Here is a 22,236-nt window from a genome sequence, read left to right as displayed (position 1 = left end):
GGATCTTTACAAAGCATCCTAAACAAGTGATGAGTGAAATACAGTTTCGCATAATTATGTCTTTGTTACTTTATGTATAATGTGCTTTAAATATTCGTCATTTGCAGAATGTAAAAACGGGACATTCGGCAAAGACTGTACCCACAATTGTGATTTTTGCATGAACGGCGATTGCAACACATTAGATGGAACTTGTCGTAGTGGATGTATGAAGGGTTATTTGGGGCAGTTTTGTACGGAGGGTTTGTATAAATTGTCTTTTTATTTGAAGATAAACATCTAATGATCTATCGTAAGTTTAACGAGTTCACACATTACTAGTCATAATAACACAATTAACCTGACTCAAACTTAGCCTGAACAAAACAATATCTATAGTTCTTAACAATTTTTCGTTTACATCGAAAAGTAAATTATAATAGTGTCGTTGGACTTTATGTATAAAAGAGCAAAGAACGTCCCTTGGTGTGTGCAAAACTTCTTGTTTAAACTAATACTTTGCACAATATTTCAGAATGTGAAAAACATCGCTTTGGATTTTTCTGCAACAGCACATGCCATTGCAATGAATGCAGTCACGAGGATGGATCTTGTGGAGTTTATCCTTGTTTTAGTGGATGGGTCGGTGATACCTGCTCAGAACCAATTAAAACTAGTAAGGACGTTGTTTACTTATTTATCATGAGCGATATTAATAACTTGCTAGAGTTATCCCAAGGGTAATACGTTGCTTTATATAAGCCTGAAATTGTATCAATGAGCATAGCACTTGTAAGTCGAGGGGAAATGTCGCACACGTTGTGTCCATTTTCAGAATGCGATCGACAATCGTATGAGTTTTCATGAGTGTATGTTAAATACTCGTCGAACTAAATGCCAAACAATATTTTGCAGACCATTGCTTGACAAGTCAAGGACCATTACATAAATAAATATATGATATATAAAATGAAATGTCACGTAAATGGAATGTGCACTACGTCAATGATGAATCGTAATGTTAGGCAAAACGAATGATATACAAATTGCAATTGCCCAACTGCTTATACTGACCGACATAAACAAACAAGTTTTCATACAATGTTTTACATAAAGAAGGGTTATAACACTTATAATACAACAAAAAATGTTAAACAAATTCCTGGTGCACAATTTCCCAGGCTTACCAATATTACTATGATGAATTTGTTTGGGTTAGTGCAAGACTGTTGGAGCTACATGGGACAGAATAGTTTGAGACGGGACGTGACGGGACTGAGCACATATATACGACGTATAGTGCGATTCACGAATTTTGTAATATAATAGCAAACGTCTGAACATTATTTCAGGTCGGAACCAAAATGAAGATCAGTCGATTCAACAAGCAAATGCCATACTTGTTGTTGTTGCTTCTGTCTTATCAACATTGTTGTTTGTTTCAATCGTAGCTAATGTTGTCCAGTATTGCAGAAGGAAGTCAGTGCATAGGTAATTTCAGTTTAACACCTCACATATTTATATTGCATATTTACGGACGCCCATCAGGCATTTACACGACAATCGTGCATCAACATGAAAATTATGCGCATTATTCATTGTGGAACAAACAAAATGATGTTTTAGCTCAATAACAACTTTAACTCTACTCGATCCTACAGTTGTACTATTCAGATGCTTGAAGTTAATTAATTGCAACGTTCCTTACGATGAGCTGTTCGTGAATTTCTAGGGTTATAAAATGTATGGCCATTGTGGCAGTGTCTGCAGATAAAGGTACCCAGGGGACGTTTACGGTGCATTAGCCCCGTATATACATCTTCAACTTTTTATAAATATAAATGATATCACATCTTCTTTGTACAGGAAAAGAAAAAAGAAGATGGAAACCGATTATTACACGGTACCTGGACCATCTGCGTCATCTATTTATGAAAACCTTGATGTAACAGAACGTAAGTCATTTCAACTTCTTTGCCAATTTATAAACCCGTAAAGTTGTACGTGTAATTTCAAATCAACATTTATCTCGAGAAGTTGAAACTTTATTAGTACAAAAATGATGATCTTAATAAAATAGCTACCTTCTATAAAGGCAGTTTCGTTATTCGTCGTTCTTCGTATTTACAGTCAAATTGTTCATGTGTTTTAATTTCTTTTGCAGTGAGTTCAACTCGGGGAAATAGACAGTAGTGTAACGTGTTGATGATGTTAAATTTACCACACTGTCTTCAACAATGTTTAGTGTTTGTGTGATTTAACTGAGGTCTATAATGTGTTTCATTTCACTGTTTTATGACAGGTAACTATGTTATATAATGTTTACCACACTGTCTTCAACACTGTTTAGTTTGTGTGTGATTCAGGAGAGGTTTTTTATGTGTTATATTTCCCTGTTTAATGACTGATGCTACTAAATTAGTCTGGGCATTATTGTACATTATTGCATATAAGGTGTGTTTCCGGTCCTTTATGTATGATGTATAAAAGGAACTATTTATTTGTTGCCTTAAACAGGTACGAAATGAAAACATTGTTTATTTCGGAATTAATCAATATACAGATCAGGTTAAACACACGTTTGAAATAATTTATTGTGTTAATTGCGGTCCATACAATATCAGGGTCAACAAATATCGTTGTCCGTTGTTGTCATTGTACGACCTCAAAAGACTGATGCAATGATGTTTTATGACTTAGAATGCCGACATTTCTTAGTTGTTAGGCCAAATTATCACTTCCTAGGTGACAAAACTAAAACTATAATATTTTTTATACTTATTTAATTAAATGCTATTTGCGAGTGTCCTTTTTTGTTAATGAAATTAAACATACTTATCTAATTAGCCATTCATTTAAACCAACATTGACCAACATTGACCAACAAATACCAAAGTACAATTTGAATTGTCTGTAATGTTATAATACTTTGAAATGGTATGGATGGTATACATACTTCTAGTTAAGTTGAGAGTAAAAAACAAAAAAAATAGACTAATTCATTATCCATTTTTAGACGTTTCTTATCTGGGCTATATTGATATATTAAGTTAAAGCCGAAGAAGGGTTTTATTAACCATCTACATCTTAAGTGTTACCCGTTTTGTTTTAAGTATTTGCTAGTGATTACGTTAATTTCCTTTTGCATCTATACGTTTATAATGACCAGGTGCAATAAAAAAATATGATATAGCTGTTGACTCAATTGGCTCCTACCCTGGTGCGAATTTATTTTGATACAAATATTGCATTCTTATGTTACAAGATAAATGATCGATATAATATATATATATATATATATGTGCATACATTCTTAATTGACTCTTAGTTGATTTTATTTCATATGATGCCTTCTCTCAGTAAATGCAAGATGCACGTATATCTAAAAACTGGAGGTTCCCCTTTATTATTTAAATTATGGGATCGCCTGAAAATTCGATAAAGGTCCATGTCTGAATTTATAAGAGGTACAGACTACTCTTGTGTCAAAAGCTGCATTGTGTGCTATCAGGGCGGGGTTGTTAAATAAAACATTTCCTCCCCATGTTTCGCGATTCAGGTAAGCGATGTGATGGTGGTTGAAATACGGCCACCGGCGGGTCTGATGAATGACGAAAACATGTCGCCGGTATCCAAATATTTAGCTGACAGCTGAATTATGTCACTGTCGTGTGCTGGAATTACACAAAGAATTATTAAACGGGTATAAAAATTACCTAGATATAAGGACTATATATACAACGCTGACCGAACAACACGTGAATGTTATTTTTTTTTGGTAAAAATGGACACTTTTACCTATCGGAATGCCACAACGGTATATATTTGAAAATGTGTGGTTTTATGTTGTATTCTAATGTTTTAAGGTAATTGATTTATATGATGTATGTGCTTGAATGCTTAATTGTCTTCACGTTAATGTTGTTATAAAATGGGGCTTTCCCTTAATAGATGGTAGGTGCACATTAATGTCAAAAGGGAAGTGCATCTTTAAAAAGTTTTAAAACTTAGTCTTGCACAACTAAATAAGAAAAAACCGCGGGTCTTAATCAGATAGAGGTACACATATTAATTTCGTGGTGCACTTCCAGTTCGTGCCAACTGTAGATTTTGGGTGACATTTGGCCTAAATGAAAAACATGACATTCCGATAAAAAGAACATGTACGAATATACAACAAATTAAAGCAAAAATACATGTATATTTCATTTAATGCCAATATCTAATACAGGTAGAAGTTGTTTGGTTAGATCAGAATAATGTATCATTTAAATTATTTTGTTTGAAGATTTAACCCAAAATTCTATGGAAGGAATTATCCGCCAGTTGAAACATGCTGTTTATGAAATTTCTAATTTTAAATTGCAAGTGCATTAGTCTAAATGGCAGGTTCCTACGTGCAAATGCTACGTGCCTATTTGTTATTGACACACGCATTTGTCTATGTTTACATATTAAAGTTGCTTTCACTTTATTGCTCAGTGTTAACGTCTAAACGACAAATGACATGTGTAAAGTTCTTACATTTAAACAACTTAATAACTAAATTGTGTACGAAACTACAACTATAAATATTAAATAACTAATAGTATGTATATACTGTAATAAGACCATTGAAAGCTAAATTAATATGCACCAATATCAGTATGCATTTGTCAATAACCTTATAGGACAGACAAATGCTTCCTAAAAAAAACGCAACTTAACGAATGGAATTAGAAGGGGACCAGTAAATATTGGTATCCTGCGACAGCAACATTAAATTGGAATGGAAACCAAAGGCTGGTACCCTTCTTATCCACGGGAGAACACTCTCGCGACTTTTGTTACAGTAGCAGTCAACAGTTTTCGTGCATGAGCGGTCAAAATTATATCTAGAAGAGGTTATGTATGACATTACCTGACCCTATGAATTTAATACTGCTAGATGCTATTTTCTGCTGATTATTGTTTTCCTGGATGTTTTATTCGGTACTGAGTTAGACACATATATAAATTCTAATCTGCGATTCGGCCTGAATTTGAAATGTGTTGTCTGCTAGGCGGTGAGATTTTGACCAATTTTTGATGGATAACATGCATGTTTTGGAATTTCGGAGGCCATCAAACAAAATCCAAGTAGGAGCATAGTGCTATCATTCGCAAGAAAATATGTACGCCTGGCATGTATACAAATCTATGCATGTGTTTCATTCCCTCATTTTCAATGTCTTTGCCTTCACTGGCTGCAGGACAGCCAAATCATGTATACTAGAAATCTGTTATCAGCACCACTAGTGAATCCCCACCTAAATCGTTCAAGTTGACTTTTAATTTCAAGATCGCAGACAAAAAGTAATAAAATGCGCCAAAAATGCACCATTTCGGACTAGAAATTGTTAAAATGTTCTTGGGGAGTACCCCCAAACAACCCTGCATGTCAAAAAAGCCCATAAGTTATGCCCCCTCTAAAGTCAGATCCTGGATCCGCCCGAGGATATTGCCTGACACATTTAAAAACCATTTTTAATTTTTAACCCTAGCAACTAAAGATCAATATATAACAGAGTAACAATGTCATGGTAAGATTATGAATTTCTAAATTGAATAACCAAACCACCTCTCGAGTATAAAACTCGATTATATTCTGACATGGAGCTTGCATTTAATGCCAGTCTTAATTATATTTTGGACATCTCAATATGTTGTTATACACATAGGGGTTCAGTAACAATAAGTAATTAGTAACAATTAGAAAACAGCAAAATCAAATTAGGTTGATGACCGTGATAGTAAGTTAATAAAGTCAAGTTAAAGCTGCACTCTCACATATTGACAGTTATGATTTTATTTGATATTTCTGTCCCAGATTCCGCTGATTTTAGCGTCAATGCCTTCAATTCAGTCATATTAGATAACCCAAAACTGATCAGAGATGTCAGATATGCTTATTTTCAGATACATTGTAAAACACACATGCACATTTAAGTGATAATAAGAAAACTTATTGTAATTAACAATGTTGTTCTACTCTCGTGTTTCAGTGCAAAAGAACAGATAACACAAATAAAGCAGTTGTGTCGTCAGAAAATATTGCATGTAGTACAATGCTTAGAAAACCAAAGGACTATGAACGTACATTCGGATATTCAAGAGGTTTTGACTACTATGTTACAACGGTCAAGTTTTGCTGTCTTGGATGACAGTGTGATCTTTGTTGAGGAAGCACTATGGGTTTTAATGGATCAAAGGCAAGATGATTTGGTGGTAAATCCAGCTACAGAGACTTACGTTGAGGAGAGGCTAAAATATGACATTCCTAGTGAAACTATTGAAACTATGATAGATATTGGTTTGAAGGTAATTTAAAAGGACATGGCAGGACTTCTGAATGTCAGCAAAAGGACAGTTGAACGGAGAATGCATGGTTATTATCTGACAATTTGGCAGACTTACTGTCAAATTTCTGTAGAAGAACTAAGAGCAGAGGTCTCAATTCTTTGCCAAGAGCATCCTTATGTCTATTACGGTCTAAAGGACTCAGATTACAAGAGCTTATAGTGAGGGATGCTTTGAAGCAATGTGACCCTTGCGAAGTTCTGTTTAGAAAAGTGTTTTAACATCATCTGGGATACAGAGAAGAACAATTGACTGCTACCGTAGCAAAAGTCGCGATAGTACTTTCCCGTGGTTTAAAAGGGTACCCGAATTTAGTTTCCGTTCCCATTTAATACTGCTGTCGCAGGATACCAATATTTACTGGTTCCCTTTTAATAACATTCGATTAGTTCCGTTCGTTTAGATGTATTCGTCTATATGCTTATTGGCAAATGGATACTGATATGTTTGATTTATGTATTATTAAGTTAGCTTTTTATAATCTTATTACTTTATATAAATATTATTAGTGATAATATTAGAAGCTTAATTGTACTCTTGTATCTTAGTACACAATTGTCAAATAAAAGTAAAAACCTGACATTTGTCATTTATCGTTTAGACGTAGACACTAAGCAATAAAATGAAGGAAACTTAAAGATGTACACATAGACACATGCGGTAGTCCATTACAAACACGAACGAAGGAATTGCATGGAAGCACTTACGATTTAAACGAATGTACTAGCAATTTAAAAAGAGAAATGTCATAAAGCGGCATGCATTAACTGGGGGATAATCCCTTCCATAGAATTCAATGTGTATAAATTTGCCTCCTGGAAAAACTCTTTCTTATTTTCAGATATTTTCAGAACAGACATTTTTCTATTCTTGTTTTATGAACATTACTTGGAAACCGGAAAGCTTTCAGTGACCATTCCAAGGCGTTATCTCAATTTTTTAATAGACTGCTGTTTTCATTCGTATTAAGGTGGTTGTTCTGTCTTCCGTTCTTCTGTTCTGGCCATTAACTCATACTGACCGTTTTAAGGCGGTAATCCCATAATGAATCTGTAGTGTTAATTTGACGCGTGGACTATCTGTGGTGTTTGTAATTGTTTATGCGGTTTTAATAAGTGTGTGTCTCTAGAACACTGTGGTTTCGGCCCTTGCATTGCGTCTCTAGAACATTGTGGTTTCGGCCCTTGCATTGTGTCCCTAGAACATTGTGGTTTAGGCCCTTGCATTGTGTCCCTAGAACATTGTGGTTTCGGCCATTGCATTGTGTCTCTAGAACATTGTGGTTTCGGCCCTTGCAGTGTGTCTCTAGAACGTTGTGGTTTCGGCCCTTGTATTGTGTCACAAGAACATTGTGGTTTCGGCCCTTTCATTGTGTCTCTAGAACATTGTGGTTTCGGCCCTTGCATTGTGTCCCTAGAACATTGTGGTTTCGGCCATTGCATTGTGTCTCTAGAACATTGTGGTTTCGGCCGTTGCACTGTGTCTTTAGAACATTGTGGTTTCGGCCCTTGCACTGTGTCTTTAGAACATTGTGGTTTCGGCCCTTGCATTGTGTTTCTAGAACATTGTGGTTTCGGCCCTTGCATTGTGTCTCAAGAACATTGTGGTTTCGGCCCTTGCATTGTGTCTCTAGAACATTGTGTTTTCGACCCTTGCACTGTGTCCCTAGAACATTGTGTTTTCGGCCCTTGCATTGTGTCCCTAGAACATTGTGGTTTCGGCCCTTGCATTGTGTCCCTAGAACATTGTGGTTTCGGCCCTTGAATTGTTTCTCTAGAACATTGTGGTTTCGGCCATTGCATTGTGTCTCAAGAACATTGTGGTTTCGGCCCTTGCATTGTGTCCCTAGAACATTGTGGTTTCGGCCCTTGCATTGTGTCTCTAGAACATTGTGGTTTCGGCCCTTGCATTGTGTCCCTAGAACATTGTGGTTTCGGCCCTTGCATTGTATCTCTAGAACATTGTGGTTTCGGCCCTTGCACTGTGTCCTTAGAACATTGTGGTTTCGGCCCTTGCATTGTGTTTCTAGAACATTGTGATTTCGGCCCTTGCACTGTGTCTCAAGAACATTGTGGTTTCGGCCCTTGCATTGTGTCTCTAGACCATTGTGTTTTCGGCCCTTGCATTGTGTCCCTAGAACATTGTGGTTTCGGCCCTTGCATTGTGTCCCTAGAACATTGTGGTTTCGGCCCTTGCACTGTGTCCCTAGAACATTGTGGTTTCGGCCCTTGAATTGTTTCTCTAGAACATTGTGGTTTCGGCCATTGCATTGTGTCTCAAGAACATTGTGGTTTCGGCCCTTGCATTGTGTCCCTAGAACATTGTGGTTTCGGCCCTTGCATTGTGTCTCTAGAACATTGTGGTTTCGGCCCTTGCATTGTGTCCCTAGAACATTGTGGTTTCGGCCCTTGCATTGTATCTCTAGAACATTGTGGTTTCGGCCCTTGCACTGTGTCCTTAGAAAATTGTGGTTTCGGCCCTTGCATTGTGTTTCTAGAACATTGTGATATCGGCCCTTGCACTGTGTCTCAAGAACATTGTGGTTTCGGCCCTTGCATTGTGTCTCTAGACCATTGTGTTTTCGGCCCTTGCATTGTGTCCCTAGAACATTGTGGTTTCGGCCCTTGCATTGTGTCCCTAGAACATTGTGGTTTCGGCCATTGCACTGTGTCCCTAGAACATTGTGGTTTCGGCCCTTGCATTGTGTCCCTAGAACATTGTGGTTTCGGCCCTTGCATTGTGTCTCTAAACAGGGTTTATTTTTAAATCTGCATTGCATTTTTTCGCACCATCGAAATATGAGGTTGAGCATTCTAGGACGGGTTAAATCCCATCGGTTTTATTTTTTTTCACGCAATTCTTACAGAATTGATAGCCGGCTTCACCTAGTACAGATTGTCGACTAACATTCTATACATATGTCTGTCCCATTGATATTAAAGCCGCACTCTCACAGATTGAACGTTTTGACAACTTTTTTATTGTTTGTCTTTGAACGAGCTGATTTTAGCGCAAATGCATGGAAACCAGTTATATAAGACTGCTGACAAAAAAAAAGATCGCAGATTTTTATATATAAGTTCTAAATAACGTTTTATGCATTTTTCATAAACCGTTAGTAATGGATTAAGCAATGAAACATTAGATTTTTCGAACGGAAATATGCAAATCTGCGATCTGATCTTTTGTAAGCAATCTTTTATCATTAGTGTGCAGATATTTAAGCAAAATTTTGCTCTTTCAAAGTCAAAATATAAAAAAAAATGTTGTAAAAATGGTATATCTGTGAGAGTGCAGCTTTAAGAATGGTGGATTTAATTGTTTTATTTTAATGATAATGAGATACATTTACACTCGTCTGTCCAATTTCTGCACTAGAAATTACTTCAATAAAATACAGTTTTCTGACAACGCACATGTACTTCCAACACAATTAATAATTTTTATTATCCAAATTGTTGCATCCAGGTTGATTATGCATTATGGCAATCATCACGACAATTGGCTCTGTAAACTAAAGCTTGATAAAAATGATTTTGGAACATAAATAATAGGGTGTAGAAAAAGATTAAGTGCTGAAACCACTTGGGAGAACCGATGTATGATGTGACATATTTATAAATACATACAGTTAGACAATGTACTGTTGTATAGTCTAACTATCTTTTCAGTTCTGTTATAAAGTCAACAGAAACCCTGTTTCTGGCGGTATTAAAGTGCAACTTATTTTGATAAACAGCTCTTTAACCTTTTTATAAGATGAGTAATACCCTAAAACGTTAAAAAAACCCAGTACATTTATATATGTATATATGTTTTATTTTCGCTCTAGAGTAAATTAAATGTGAGCATTTTGAATAAATGATTTACAATAATGGTTTACAATAAATTCGACAATACAAACATAAACACTTAATTCTTTATCATGTTATAATTTATAAACTTGTTTAGGTGAAGTACAATGCAATACACTTGAACACTTTTTTTATACTTATCTAAAAATCGGTGTGATGACTTGTGATCAAATTAACTTGTGTCAGCGGAAGCAATAGTATATAAAAGGAGTCCCACAGCGAATCAACCATACTTATGTCAGTCTACTCCCAGTAAGTACACGCAGAAGCAATTTGATATCAAAATTGTTTTTAAGAACTTGTAATTAAAAATGCTCGAATTATTTATCATAATATTATCAAAATTAATAAGGGCTGCTTGTACAACATTGATGAAGCGTCCACAGGAGTTAACATGAGTATAGACATGATATGAACAAATATATCACAATGAGTGAATGATATTGAAAACGTCAAAACATGATTATTATAGTTTAATAGCATGTGATACGCTATGCATGACTAGTAATCAAATATACAATACAATACAATACAATACAATACAATACAATACAATACAATACAATACAATACAATACAATACAATACAATACAATACAATACGATACGATACGATACGATACGATACGATACGATACAATACAATACAATACAATACAATACAATACAATACAATACAATACAATACAATACAATACAATACAATACAATACAATACAATACAATACAATACAATACAAAACAATACAAAACAATACAATGCAATAATGTACAAAACAATACAAAACGATACGATACGGTACGATACGATATGATTTATATACAAATATTGTATGTGATTCAAAGTTTAAGTGAATAACAAATGTACAACATGTCTCAAAATAGTATGAAAATATCCTATGTACTCTTCATTGAAAACAATAAAGAAATGAATAGCATGATGAGTCACATAATTGTCATATTTAATTGAAACATAATAAACGCATTTGGAGATAAAACGAACAAAAAGTTATTAACAATAATTATGAGAAGTGGAAGTAAAGAAGAGCAATTGTTGTCTTCAAAAAACTTTGTCACTAATGACTTTATTATTGAGTGATCCGAATAGCATAATGAAAACATTTGCACACTTCTCTGAGCATTATCGGCTATAGACTCTAATGCCGTTTATAGAAGGAATAAATTAGTATGATTTCTTTAACAGGGACGTAACTCGTATTAGCATTTTTAGTAATATCGTTGGAGTTTTGCTACGATGACGTTTGTTTTGTGACGTCATACGTCATGTTTTCATGAAACCTTATAATCAACGGCACCCATTCCAAGCATATCTGGTTTAACCAGTTCCCTTGTGCGTGTGAAGTCCCCACCACAACCCGTCAGGCAGGCGACTGACGTTTGATGCTATGGACTTCGTCGCCATGTTTTTATCCCGGATATAGCATAGAACAATTTTCTAGTCTGTGTAAACAAAAGAACTAACTCATTCAAGATTACTTTGCGATATTGGCGGAATTATTTTGACAATTAATCCACGAAAATATGAAGTTCATATTAGAACGATTCTTAAGTGATAATCATTACAAACAATATGATATAATTGTCTATGCACTGTCTATGCACTGAATACCTTATACATACTGTTTGGAATCACCAACAGATATAAGTATATTTCTTTGTCGTTTGTGCAGTTATTGGCACTTAAGGTCTTGGACTTGTTGGATTACAATTAATTATTGTTTGTTCGATTTATTCAATATATCATTTTTGTTTCAATATTAAATTAGTGATCATAGATAGATATATTTATTTCGGCAATAAGTGTATAACATGGACAATCAAAACAACATGTACAGTAAATATAAAAAATATTACATACATGCAAATATGACTGACTCAAGGCTTGCACACCAGCACCAAGGATAGCTCAAAAAAAGGTCACAGAAAACCATTATTTCCATTGAGGTCCTTAATGTCGGTGGCATGACATAGAGAGGCATTTTAAATTAACATAAAGCATAATTGAGACTACACATGTATATAATCAAATTGCTTTAAATACGTATCACAGTAAGTATATTGTTCGTATTTTATCACAAGTATATCACAATTTAATTATTCGCATTTATTAAAATTAAATATTATATATTAATTATTAAAACAGTGTGTGTATACCACGTGATAAATTACTTCATATATGCTACGTCTGAAGGCAATATTTCACTTAAATTTAAGGGCTGTTTATGCCGCTTAAATTGCCCCGCCTTCGTTTTATTACCGAAGATTGATAAAGTGATTAGTTTCATCTTCAACACTTCGACAAACCTGTTTCCAAAATAATGTTTTGACTGTCTTCCGTCAGTCGGCCGTATTATGAAAAAGTTTGTCGAAGTGTTTGAAGAAGCTAAACTCTCAGTCAAACTCTGGTAAAGACCGAAGTTGGGGCTTTGTAAGCGGCGTAGACTGCGCTATGTTTCATTTAAAATGGTGAAGAAATAGTGAAGTTATCTTTGTTTAAAGTATTTATTAGAAGCAAAATATTGCCTTCCGAGCATTTTTGACGCAATTTATCACGAGGTATACACACACTGTATAAGAGTTACATAATGAAATTTTATTCAATTATGCGCTTGTGGAAATGCCTAAAACACCCAACAATTTTTAAATCCTCCATCGATTTACTTGTAAAATATTTTTTTTTTTTTAAAAATCACCTACACACAATATTTAAAAATGAACATATCACAATACTAAATTAATAAGCATGTGATGCTTAACAGCAACCTTAAAATTTGCTAAAAATATACAATTTGGGTGATACTTGTAGGCAATTTGTTTCAAAGACTACTACATAAGCAACAGAATGACTTTAATCAAAAACCTTAAACCTTTGGAACAGCGTAGGCACCTTTTTGTACAATAAGAGTGAATTTTGTCTTGAGATGTAAAGTCTTCTCCCATATAAATGGAACCAAACCATTTTTTGCTTAAAAAACATGGCACAGAATAATTTGATCAACTCTCTTATCCACTGCTTACCAGTTACGAGACTGAATTTGACGTGTTCCGATGTAAGATCTACAGTCAAGATTGAGTACAAATCAAATAATCTTATTTTGTGAAGTTTGCAGTATACTTTTTAAGACCTGTGGATGACCATGATACCATATGGAACAAGCATACTCATGATGACATTGAATGAGGGACATAACAAGTAGTTACTTTGTATGTCGAGTCAAATAATCCTGTTTACTGTACAAGAGAACATTAGATTGGAGTTAGTCTTCTTAATAACTGAATGTGCCAGTTCATTAAAAGACAGATTCTGATCCAAGGTATTTGACAGAAGAGGTGGATTATATAACTGTACCATTACAAGTAACATTGAGGTTAGAGTAAGATTAAACCTACACTTGGATCCGAACAAAATTGACTCAGTCTTTCTAAATGTAATGACAACTTATTATCTACTAGCCATTGACTCACACTATTTAAATCATCGGTTAAACCTTTCTCAATATCAGACTTATTCTAACCAATACAAGTATGCCAAAGTCATCTGCATACAGCAAACGCTTGTTTTTAACCACTGCAGACATATCTATCATTGACATAGATTAAAAATAAAAGTGGCCTAAGTGTGGACCTTTGCGGGACACCACATGTTATAGGGGCAGTTGCAGACAGAACACTAGAGACATCTACAAGCTGCTGTCTACATGAAAGGTAGGATTTAAAACATCTCAGTATGTCATCACCTAGACGTGATGCTTGAAGTTTCATGAGCAGGATGGTCAAAAGTATCGAATGCCTTCTAGAGATCTAAGAGGACCATGCTTATCAAATTACCCTTGTCCATTTCCAATCTTATAAAATCAGTTAAGTGGATCAAACATGGTCAGTCGAGAACCCAGTTCTAAAACCTGATTTGAATTGATTAACAATAATTTTCTTTAAAATAAGATTCTACTTGTTCATGTCCTACCCTTTCAAAGACTTTTGATAAAATACTTAAAGTAGAAACCGGGCGGTAATTACCAACACTGGTTTTATCGCCTTTTATAGAGGGGGATAACTTTAGCGATTTTTAGATCATCATGAACCTGGTCTTGAATCAAAGACAAGTTGACAATATGAGCGAATGTACATGCAGTAACAGATGCTCCATCTCTAACAAAGTGTGCCGGAATACTATCTAGTGCAGTGGCTTTATTTGCACTTAAATTTGATAAAAACTTTAAAATCTTACTCTCTGAAACTGAAGACAATGAAGGACTATGATTGTATTTAGAAACAATGATTGCAATATTGATTGACATTTGATTTATATAATAATTAATTGACTTTGCAGTTTGATCATTATTTAACATTGAAATCTGTTGTCGACTGCCAGGCCATATATTTTCCAAATAATAAACTGTTGAATGGATACAAATATTGTTGAATTTATTTCCGAGATAAATGTCAGCGTTGTTGAAACTTCTGAGTTCTGAGTGCTTGAAAGCATTCCTAACATTGATAATATCATTGAACATCTCTTTCACTTTTTAAGACGATCTTCTATACCCTGAAACGTTAAAACATTACATTTATATCTGTATGGCATGCAAAATTTATGTTTGTAATATTCTTTTAATAGTTATAGTCAAGAACACTTAATGGATTCTTCGGTGGTCAAAAAAAATTCTTTAGTGAATTTATCGATTTGCAAGCCATAGTAATAATGATATAATAATTCAAGCCAAATAACACTGATTTCTAGTGTTTCACGACCCCTAACACCTTATATAGGACGAAACTTTCATTAGTGTACTGGACATTCAACAACATTATAAAACAAAGTTTCTTATAAAACAACATTTGGTTTAACGTAACAACGTAAGAGGTGAAGCTACGCAATCTCGTGTAAGAGTAAAACAATGCAGCAAAAAAAGATGAAATTTAGCATAAAAGGTCTGACATTGTATATCAATGCTTTGATTCACTATCATGTTTTATAAAAGAGAAGGAAAAAACGCAAATAACACCGGGATGTCACCGAAAGCGTGCAATTTGCCTACGATTTAACACACATGTTAAAAATAATGAAAAGAATGTGTGAAATTCGACCACAGTGACTGAAATATCACTCCAATTTAGAGAAATAAATATTAAAAGATCGATATGTTAACCGGAATTATTTGTATATAACAAGATGAAACAAATATGGCCAGAGAAAATCGTCATTAGGATATCGAAATAACGGGGTTCTCGCATTGTTTAAAGGCCATTTTTTCATAAAAACTCTTTTTTACATTTTCGTCTATTTCAAACAAAACTCTTTCAAATGATACAAAATCATTTTGGGGCCATCAGGCATCAACATACTTGTGGGTCAGATTCCTTTAAAGTGTAATTACACGACATTTATTGTCCTAAATAATAAAGCCTTATCACACAGGAATATTTACTAACCTTGAAAAAGCCAACAGCACGAACTGAAACTGAAAAACAATTAAGAATGTTTACATCTAGATATATCAAAATATATTTGTGACATCGTCTGCGAAAATGAGTCATGTGGGACATTAATATTTTTATAATAATCTGTTTTTATACCAATGACTGGATAATAATATAACACTTTAAAAAATGTTTAAAATATGAATTGGCTTTTCATATAAAAATTAGAAATGATTAAATATATAATGATGACTTGTTCATAAGTACACATGCCACTTTACTTATGCAGGAATCATTTTCGCAAACGACGTCCGTCACACAAATTTACATTTATAAATAAATTAAACAAATAATTCGTGAAATGTGAAAATTAGTTACAACATTTATGAAAACGAACTAAATCGTCATTTGTTTTAGTACATGATTTAGATGAAAAATAGGAATACTTTTTGGTGGAAATATCAACCAGTCGTTACCTCTGTCCGCCAGACTTTAAACAGACCACTATTAGACCAACAACAACAACAAATGCCAAGACGCCAGCTGTAGAGACAGATACTATGTATCGACTTTTATATTTCTTAAGTTCTTCATATACAATTTGCACGGTCGTGACTTCTGTTATAGGAGTTTTTGTTGTAAGAATCGTTGAGGCATTTGATGTGCCCGCTTCTACAACAGAACCGAATGAACACGTTTGATCGCGAATCATCACATTTGCATTAAACATTACATGAACGTTTGTTATACCTAATAATTTGCTAGTGTAAATTCTGCTTGATTTATGTAAGGAATTACATAGTATATTGCTTTCGTAATAGTAATGCCAATAAAATGAAAATATTCAAACATAATTACTTAAATAAAATCTACTGTTAAAGAAGATAAATAAATGACTTTGTATATAGTAGATCATTTAGAAGGATATTGACGTCTATATGTCATATGTATAGCCAAAAGATACCTATATTGCAACTTGGTCCTTGCCAGCCGTTAGAACACTTTGAATTCGGACACAGACCGCTAAATGGATCGCAGGACGCATTGTCATAGCAGTGGCATATCTGACTACAGTTTCGGCCAAAGTGTCCAAACCCACATACTAAACAACGAATAATATACACATTGACAAACGATTGTTACTATTTTGTTAACGTTTGGAAGATGAAAGCCGACTATGATACAACTGATATCAACTAATACGAATGAAAGGTCTGTGTACTCAATACGCACACGTGAACAGTACCTTTACCAGTTATTTATCTCGACCAATGGAGTGTTATAGAATATTTAGGACTACTCTTTTTCAAAGGATTGTTGAAGCCCGGACGATTCCCGACCATATTAAGAAAGAAAACGTGTTCCAGGCGTGGGGTATAGACATCATATGTTGGAGTTAGTTGGAATCATAAGGTTGCGTCTGCACTTATGTTTGTACATACATACGCATTTTCTGTGTCTGCAGACCGTCCCCCTTCGACATTTTGCATTATGTGAAAACACATTCTCTTCATTTCAGTAGTATGGATAATCACGATAAACATTATCAGTCAAAGGTGAATGCATTTAATGAAACATAGAATATATAAACATGCCGTTGATTTAAATCATCCTTATTTTATCACAACAACATACATTATCTAGTTAAAACACATTATCAGAAATGTAAGAGCACAACCTTCACTACAACTGTCTCCCTGCCATCCTGTTTCACATAAGTTATTGGAACATATGCCATCGGTGGGATTGCAAGATGCGCTGTCGTAGCAATGGCATGAATTACTACAGTTTTGCCCAAATCTACCATAGTCACATTCTGAAATTTGGAGCAATCGCAGACTTATAATAGACTAAAATGTACGTGAATTACTAGCTGTATCTATCTTTATCTTCAACAATCCTTAATACACGTAAAGTTCATCGATACTAAAATTACGAATATTACAGCGGTTTTAACCAAATAAAATATATCTTAAATGTTATGCTCGTTGCAAAAATGGAGAGGTCGTTAAACGTTACTTGTACGTGGACGCGATGACTTCATTGTGAGTTTTGTGTTATAAAGATACTCGAATGTGAGGAATTTACGATACAAGTTTCAAATGTGTCTTGAGGAGGGCGTATCAGCAACATTTCATCTACGTGACACATAATTGAGTGAAATTAAGTTAGCGTCGATACATTTGTCACAGCGATAATAAAAAACAAAATCACATGGAAATCGTTAGATGACTCCGCAAACACATATACCCCAACCGCAATGTTTGTTTCTAGGGATAATTTAGCTGGATGCACTAGTGGAACTTATATAAGCGTATTGCAATTTCTCTAGCGCTGCCAAATACATACACCATCTTTGGTGTTCTAAGCAAATACCTTAGTGCAAACACATGATTAACCAGACAACGTCGATTTAAGTAATGAAAAAGACATAAAGCTGAATTATGATAGCTATAGATTACTATTAAGTCATTTTGTTTGTTTTTATTTCGACCGTGTGATTATGGTCAACCAATCTTATTGTTATATGAAAGAAAAATTCTAGCGTTGTTTAATGTTTATTACATTAGGATTTATTTTCCATAAATGGTGTTTGGGGTCGTGAAACACTAGAAATCAGTGTTCTTTAGGCTGCCAATCGGTCAGTAAGCTGTAGGAAATGTAGGTAATTTAGTGGTATCAATCCTATATAAAGTCACACAATAACAGTAACAAAAGAAAATATAATAATCTTCAATATCATTTTATCGTGCATAATCAAAACTGATTATGAATGTAAACATTGAAATTACCTTTATCACAGCTATCTGCCAACCAGCCCGGCGCACACATTCCATGCGTACAAAGTCCATTGATGGGTTCGCACGGTCCAGAAGTGTAGCAATGACATGTTTGGCCACAATTTTGTCCAAAATGTGGTGATGTGCATTCTAGTGGATCAAAGAAAACAAAACAAAAATAATAAAAAAAATCTGTCAATATTTTTTCTGCACGTTGTGACTAAACCAAAAGAAAAAAAAAATATCAAAATGTTTAGAATAAAGAAATAAAAAATGATTATTTAAGATAAAAAGAGATTAAAGGTACCTATGTCGCATGTATTTCCTTGCCATCCGAGGGCACACTCTCCACAAATACACGTGCCATTGATCGAGTCACATACTCCGTTGTCATAGCAATGGCATGTCGAAGAACAGTCTACCCCGAATTCGTCACCAGAGCATTCTGTTGTGAAGCATTCTATATTCAGTTGGTACCAATTCAAGAAGATTGATTTTAAATAATTTACATGTTTGATATTTTCAAAGCTAGTTACATAGTTTACAAGTGTATTCATCTACCATCATGTCACAAAATAATACATGGCAAAAAGAGCATGAGGGTGATAACAGTTAAGGAGATCGTCAGATATCTTATTTTTTTACGTGTACTGCACGAGTCCTCTTTCCATCCAGCATAGCATCCAGGTGTAGAACACTTCCCAGTAACGCTGTCACACGGTTGTTCATCCTTGCAATGACACATGCTTTCGCACTTATCCCCGAAGGAACCTTTCTCACAATCTAAATAAATACATAACCCCTTATCATTTCAAGTTGAAACCCTCAGAGTGTTCTATGTTCTTATTGCAGCAGGAAATATTCCTTGATATAGATGGATGCCAATTATAAGGATGGCAAACTATTATTTAAATAAGTATTTTCAATCTACGGGGACAATCCAAGTTCTTTAACATTTAAAAAATATCCTGCTTCAAGGTGAAGTTCCAAGTCCCCGAAAAGCAAACACGAGACAAAACGCTACAAAGCATTGCAAAAGCATGAAACTGTCGTTATTGATAAATGTTAGGGCGACCGCCTTGCCATGGTCAATAAACATTTGTAAAGAACTCACTCGAAATTAAAACCGATATTTGTCGCCCAAACTCGAAATTGTGTGTAACATTAATAAATATTGTTCTGTTTAAGAATATGGCTATAAACTTACATACAATGATTTTGAATATATACAATTGGATAAAGCAAAAACGCATATGGAATAGAATGTGAATCGGTTAATATCACTTCGAGTTGTTTGCGTAGATTCGATATCTTTCGAGACCAAAAGTCGAGTGCGTTGTATCTTAGCGCGGTGAAATAAGTCCACATATCAACTGATTTACTTAGTCATTCTTTTGTTTAATACATGTAAAGCATTTTTTGAAATAACAAAAACAATTGTATACGGGATTTCAATTAGAGGAATTCATACATACAATGCAGTAGAAGGTTTTTACATGTTCACTACGGGATTAGAAAAACATATCTTGAAATACGGACATTCATATGATTAAATACTGCAATTATTTAATTTAGGTATTAGACTCGGAAGGACTTGAAACAAACACAACGTTTAATACAAACAGCTGTGTTAAAGTTATTAGAGATTTGCTAAACATATTTTACCGGTATTAAACACTGCCACCTCACATATTGCCATAACCGATGGCCAAGGTCGTCTGAAAACGAGGTACTGTAAAACACGGTTTACTCCAAGGTCCCACATGATCCCTCTGTATGGATCGGAGGCATTTATCCATCCAAAATCTTCCCACGTAGAGAAGTTTTGGTTAAGAAAGTGGGATGTGTTGCTGATTGACACAAGAAGATTGCTACTCTGTCCGGGTGTATCTGTAATTAACGAAATACCACTATAGGCATGCAATTTTGTCCACATGTTTAGAACTAACATCATTAAGTAGTAAAAAAAGGTTATCAGTTTTAATACTTTTTTTATTTATTAAGCATATAAGGTCATGTGTACAGCTATTTATTGGTATCAATACTTTCGACAAATATAACATTAAAAAATGAAGTACATACCATAATCACGTCCAAAAATACGTAAGTTTCGCATCATCGTTTTTCTGCCAAAGTCAATCTGCAGCCAGGGTGATTCGTTCCCGCCTGTTGCGCTACATGTTAGGCAAAGTGTTGAGTCCGGAACGACCAAAGTATGAAGTGTCATATTGTTAACAACATTGGAAGCATAACACTTGTCGTACGTACTTGATTGGTAAACAGCTATCGTGTCGTTTTTGGCGATTATGTCTTTACCTAAGATAGTCATAAGGCTGTTAACATGATATTATTGTATACTTGATATCGTGGGTAAAGTATTTTAACGACATGGTTATATTTAAGGAAAAGATACACACAACTGATGGTCATATCACATTATAAGGACCGGCCAGTCAGCCCCCGAAAGTGTACCTATACCGAGGCGTCAGGACTGACGGTTGTTATAATGCCATAAAGCCCGAAGTGATGTGTTATATGTCTTTAGTGGTCCATATAATATTCTTGGCAAGGTTAAGACCAGCCAAATTTGATATGGACCGCTGACGTCATAAAACTGGATTGTTTTCAAATACAGTGATATAAGAACCGATCGACTTTTAATATACAAACTATTGACACATTTATGTAAGTTATAATGTATATATAAATAGTTTCTCATAGAGGGTTTATGTTATTACCCAACTGAGATTTGCAGTTTATATACAACTAAAAATGAGCGCATTTTGTCATACCTGACAGTAAAAATTGATATTTTGTTCATTATAAAATGGCAGAGCAGAAATTTATTGAATGTTGTTTTGCATCAAATAAATATTAATCTTGGCTTTTTACAGTTATGACATTATTTGAAAAATATTATTCTTACCCGATGAAACGGTTATTATCCACAGAAGGCAAGCGCAAATGAAAAAAACGTCCCGGAGTGAAAACTGGAAAAAGCAACAACAATCCTATCCATTCAATTCTTATAGATAAAAGATTGGATGAACTTTATCCTTTCTTTATAAATTACTTTTAAGAACATGCACTGAATAGCTCAACATAAGTGACCTTGATTTCGATTTTTTTAAACCGCCATTAATACGATATTCAATGATAAAATGATTTGTCTTTTTATTTGAAACTTTATTATTGTGTATAATAAGTTTTAGTTTCTGAATGGGTAGCTTAATGTTTTATCTACTTATTTCAAAAATAATAAAATTCGCCACTCGTGAAAATATGTTTTTCTATGACACTCGTGAAAGAAAATACGATCTTACACTGAAATAAACATATATCCTCCATGTACTTACATGTTCTGCTTTCATTTTGTAAAACTGTATCCAGTATCTTTACGATGCAATTAAATGGATGCTCTGGTATATATAACGGATATTTTAGTACAATGTTTGATAGTATCTATTTTTGATAGTGGATATTAGTTCAAATGTTCTCCATTGGTGTGTGATATCTATAGGGCAACCTGCGTAATTGATAGCGATGATACAAGAAATCGAGTTGGTTGTGCATGAAAGTGTGTGCGACTTGGAAAATGAATGATAACAAATACAAATCGACTTAATAATGTTTAGTACTTTACGTGTTACCTTCGCAGCAATGTATATATTTCTTTAGACTTTGCGGTCAAGGATAAGCCGTGAAAGTGCAAGCACTTATTTCCAACGGGGTCCTTTGTTTTTTGCTGAAGGTACAGGACGCTGAAGAGACAGTGGTGGGATACAAGGAAGTCCGGGTGCAAT

General features: G+C 34.4%; 2 protein-coding genes across 2 annotated transcripts; both read right to left on the bottom strand.

The window, feature by feature from the left end:
• Positions 1–7,723: 7,723 nt before the first annotated feature.
• LOC128225840 (serine/arginine repetitive matrix protein 5-like) lies at positions 7,724–9,136 on the bottom strand. The gene has a single exon (XM_052935737.1). The coding sequence runs from the start codon at positions 9,134–9,136 to the stop codon at positions 7,724–7,726; it is 1,413 nt and encodes a 470-aa protein (XP_052791697.1).
• Positions 9,137–15,660: 6,524 nt separating this feature from the next.
• LOC128225839 (platelet endothelial aggregation receptor 1-like) lies at positions 15,661–21,861 on the bottom strand. The gene is made up of 11 exons (XM_052935736.1): positions 21,790–21,861; positions 21,360–21,423; positions 20,516–20,749; positions 20,099–20,323; positions 19,079–19,216; positions 18,741–18,878; positions 18,446–18,583; positions 17,332–17,469; positions 16,618–16,755; positions 16,130–16,325; positions 15,661–15,694 (listed from the first exon to the last, which is right to left on the bottom strand). Exons 1-11 carry the CDS (start codon positions 21,802–21,804, stop codon positions 15,661–15,663), a joined length of 1,458 nt encoding a protein of 485 aa, XP_052791696.1. The 5' UTR covers positions 21,805–21,861.
• Between the last annotated feature and the right edge of the window lie 375 nt (positions 21,862–22,236).

The sequence above is a fragment of the Mya arenaria genome, chromosome 3, assembly GCF_026914265.1.
Source record: "Mya arenaria isolate MELC-2E11 chromosome 3, ASM2691426v1".
Classification (NCBI taxonomy): domain Eukaryota; kingdom Metazoa; phylum Mollusca; class Bivalvia; order Myida; family Myidae; genus Mya; species Mya arenaria.
This window is presented reverse-complemented; position numbering and strand designations above follow the sequence as displayed.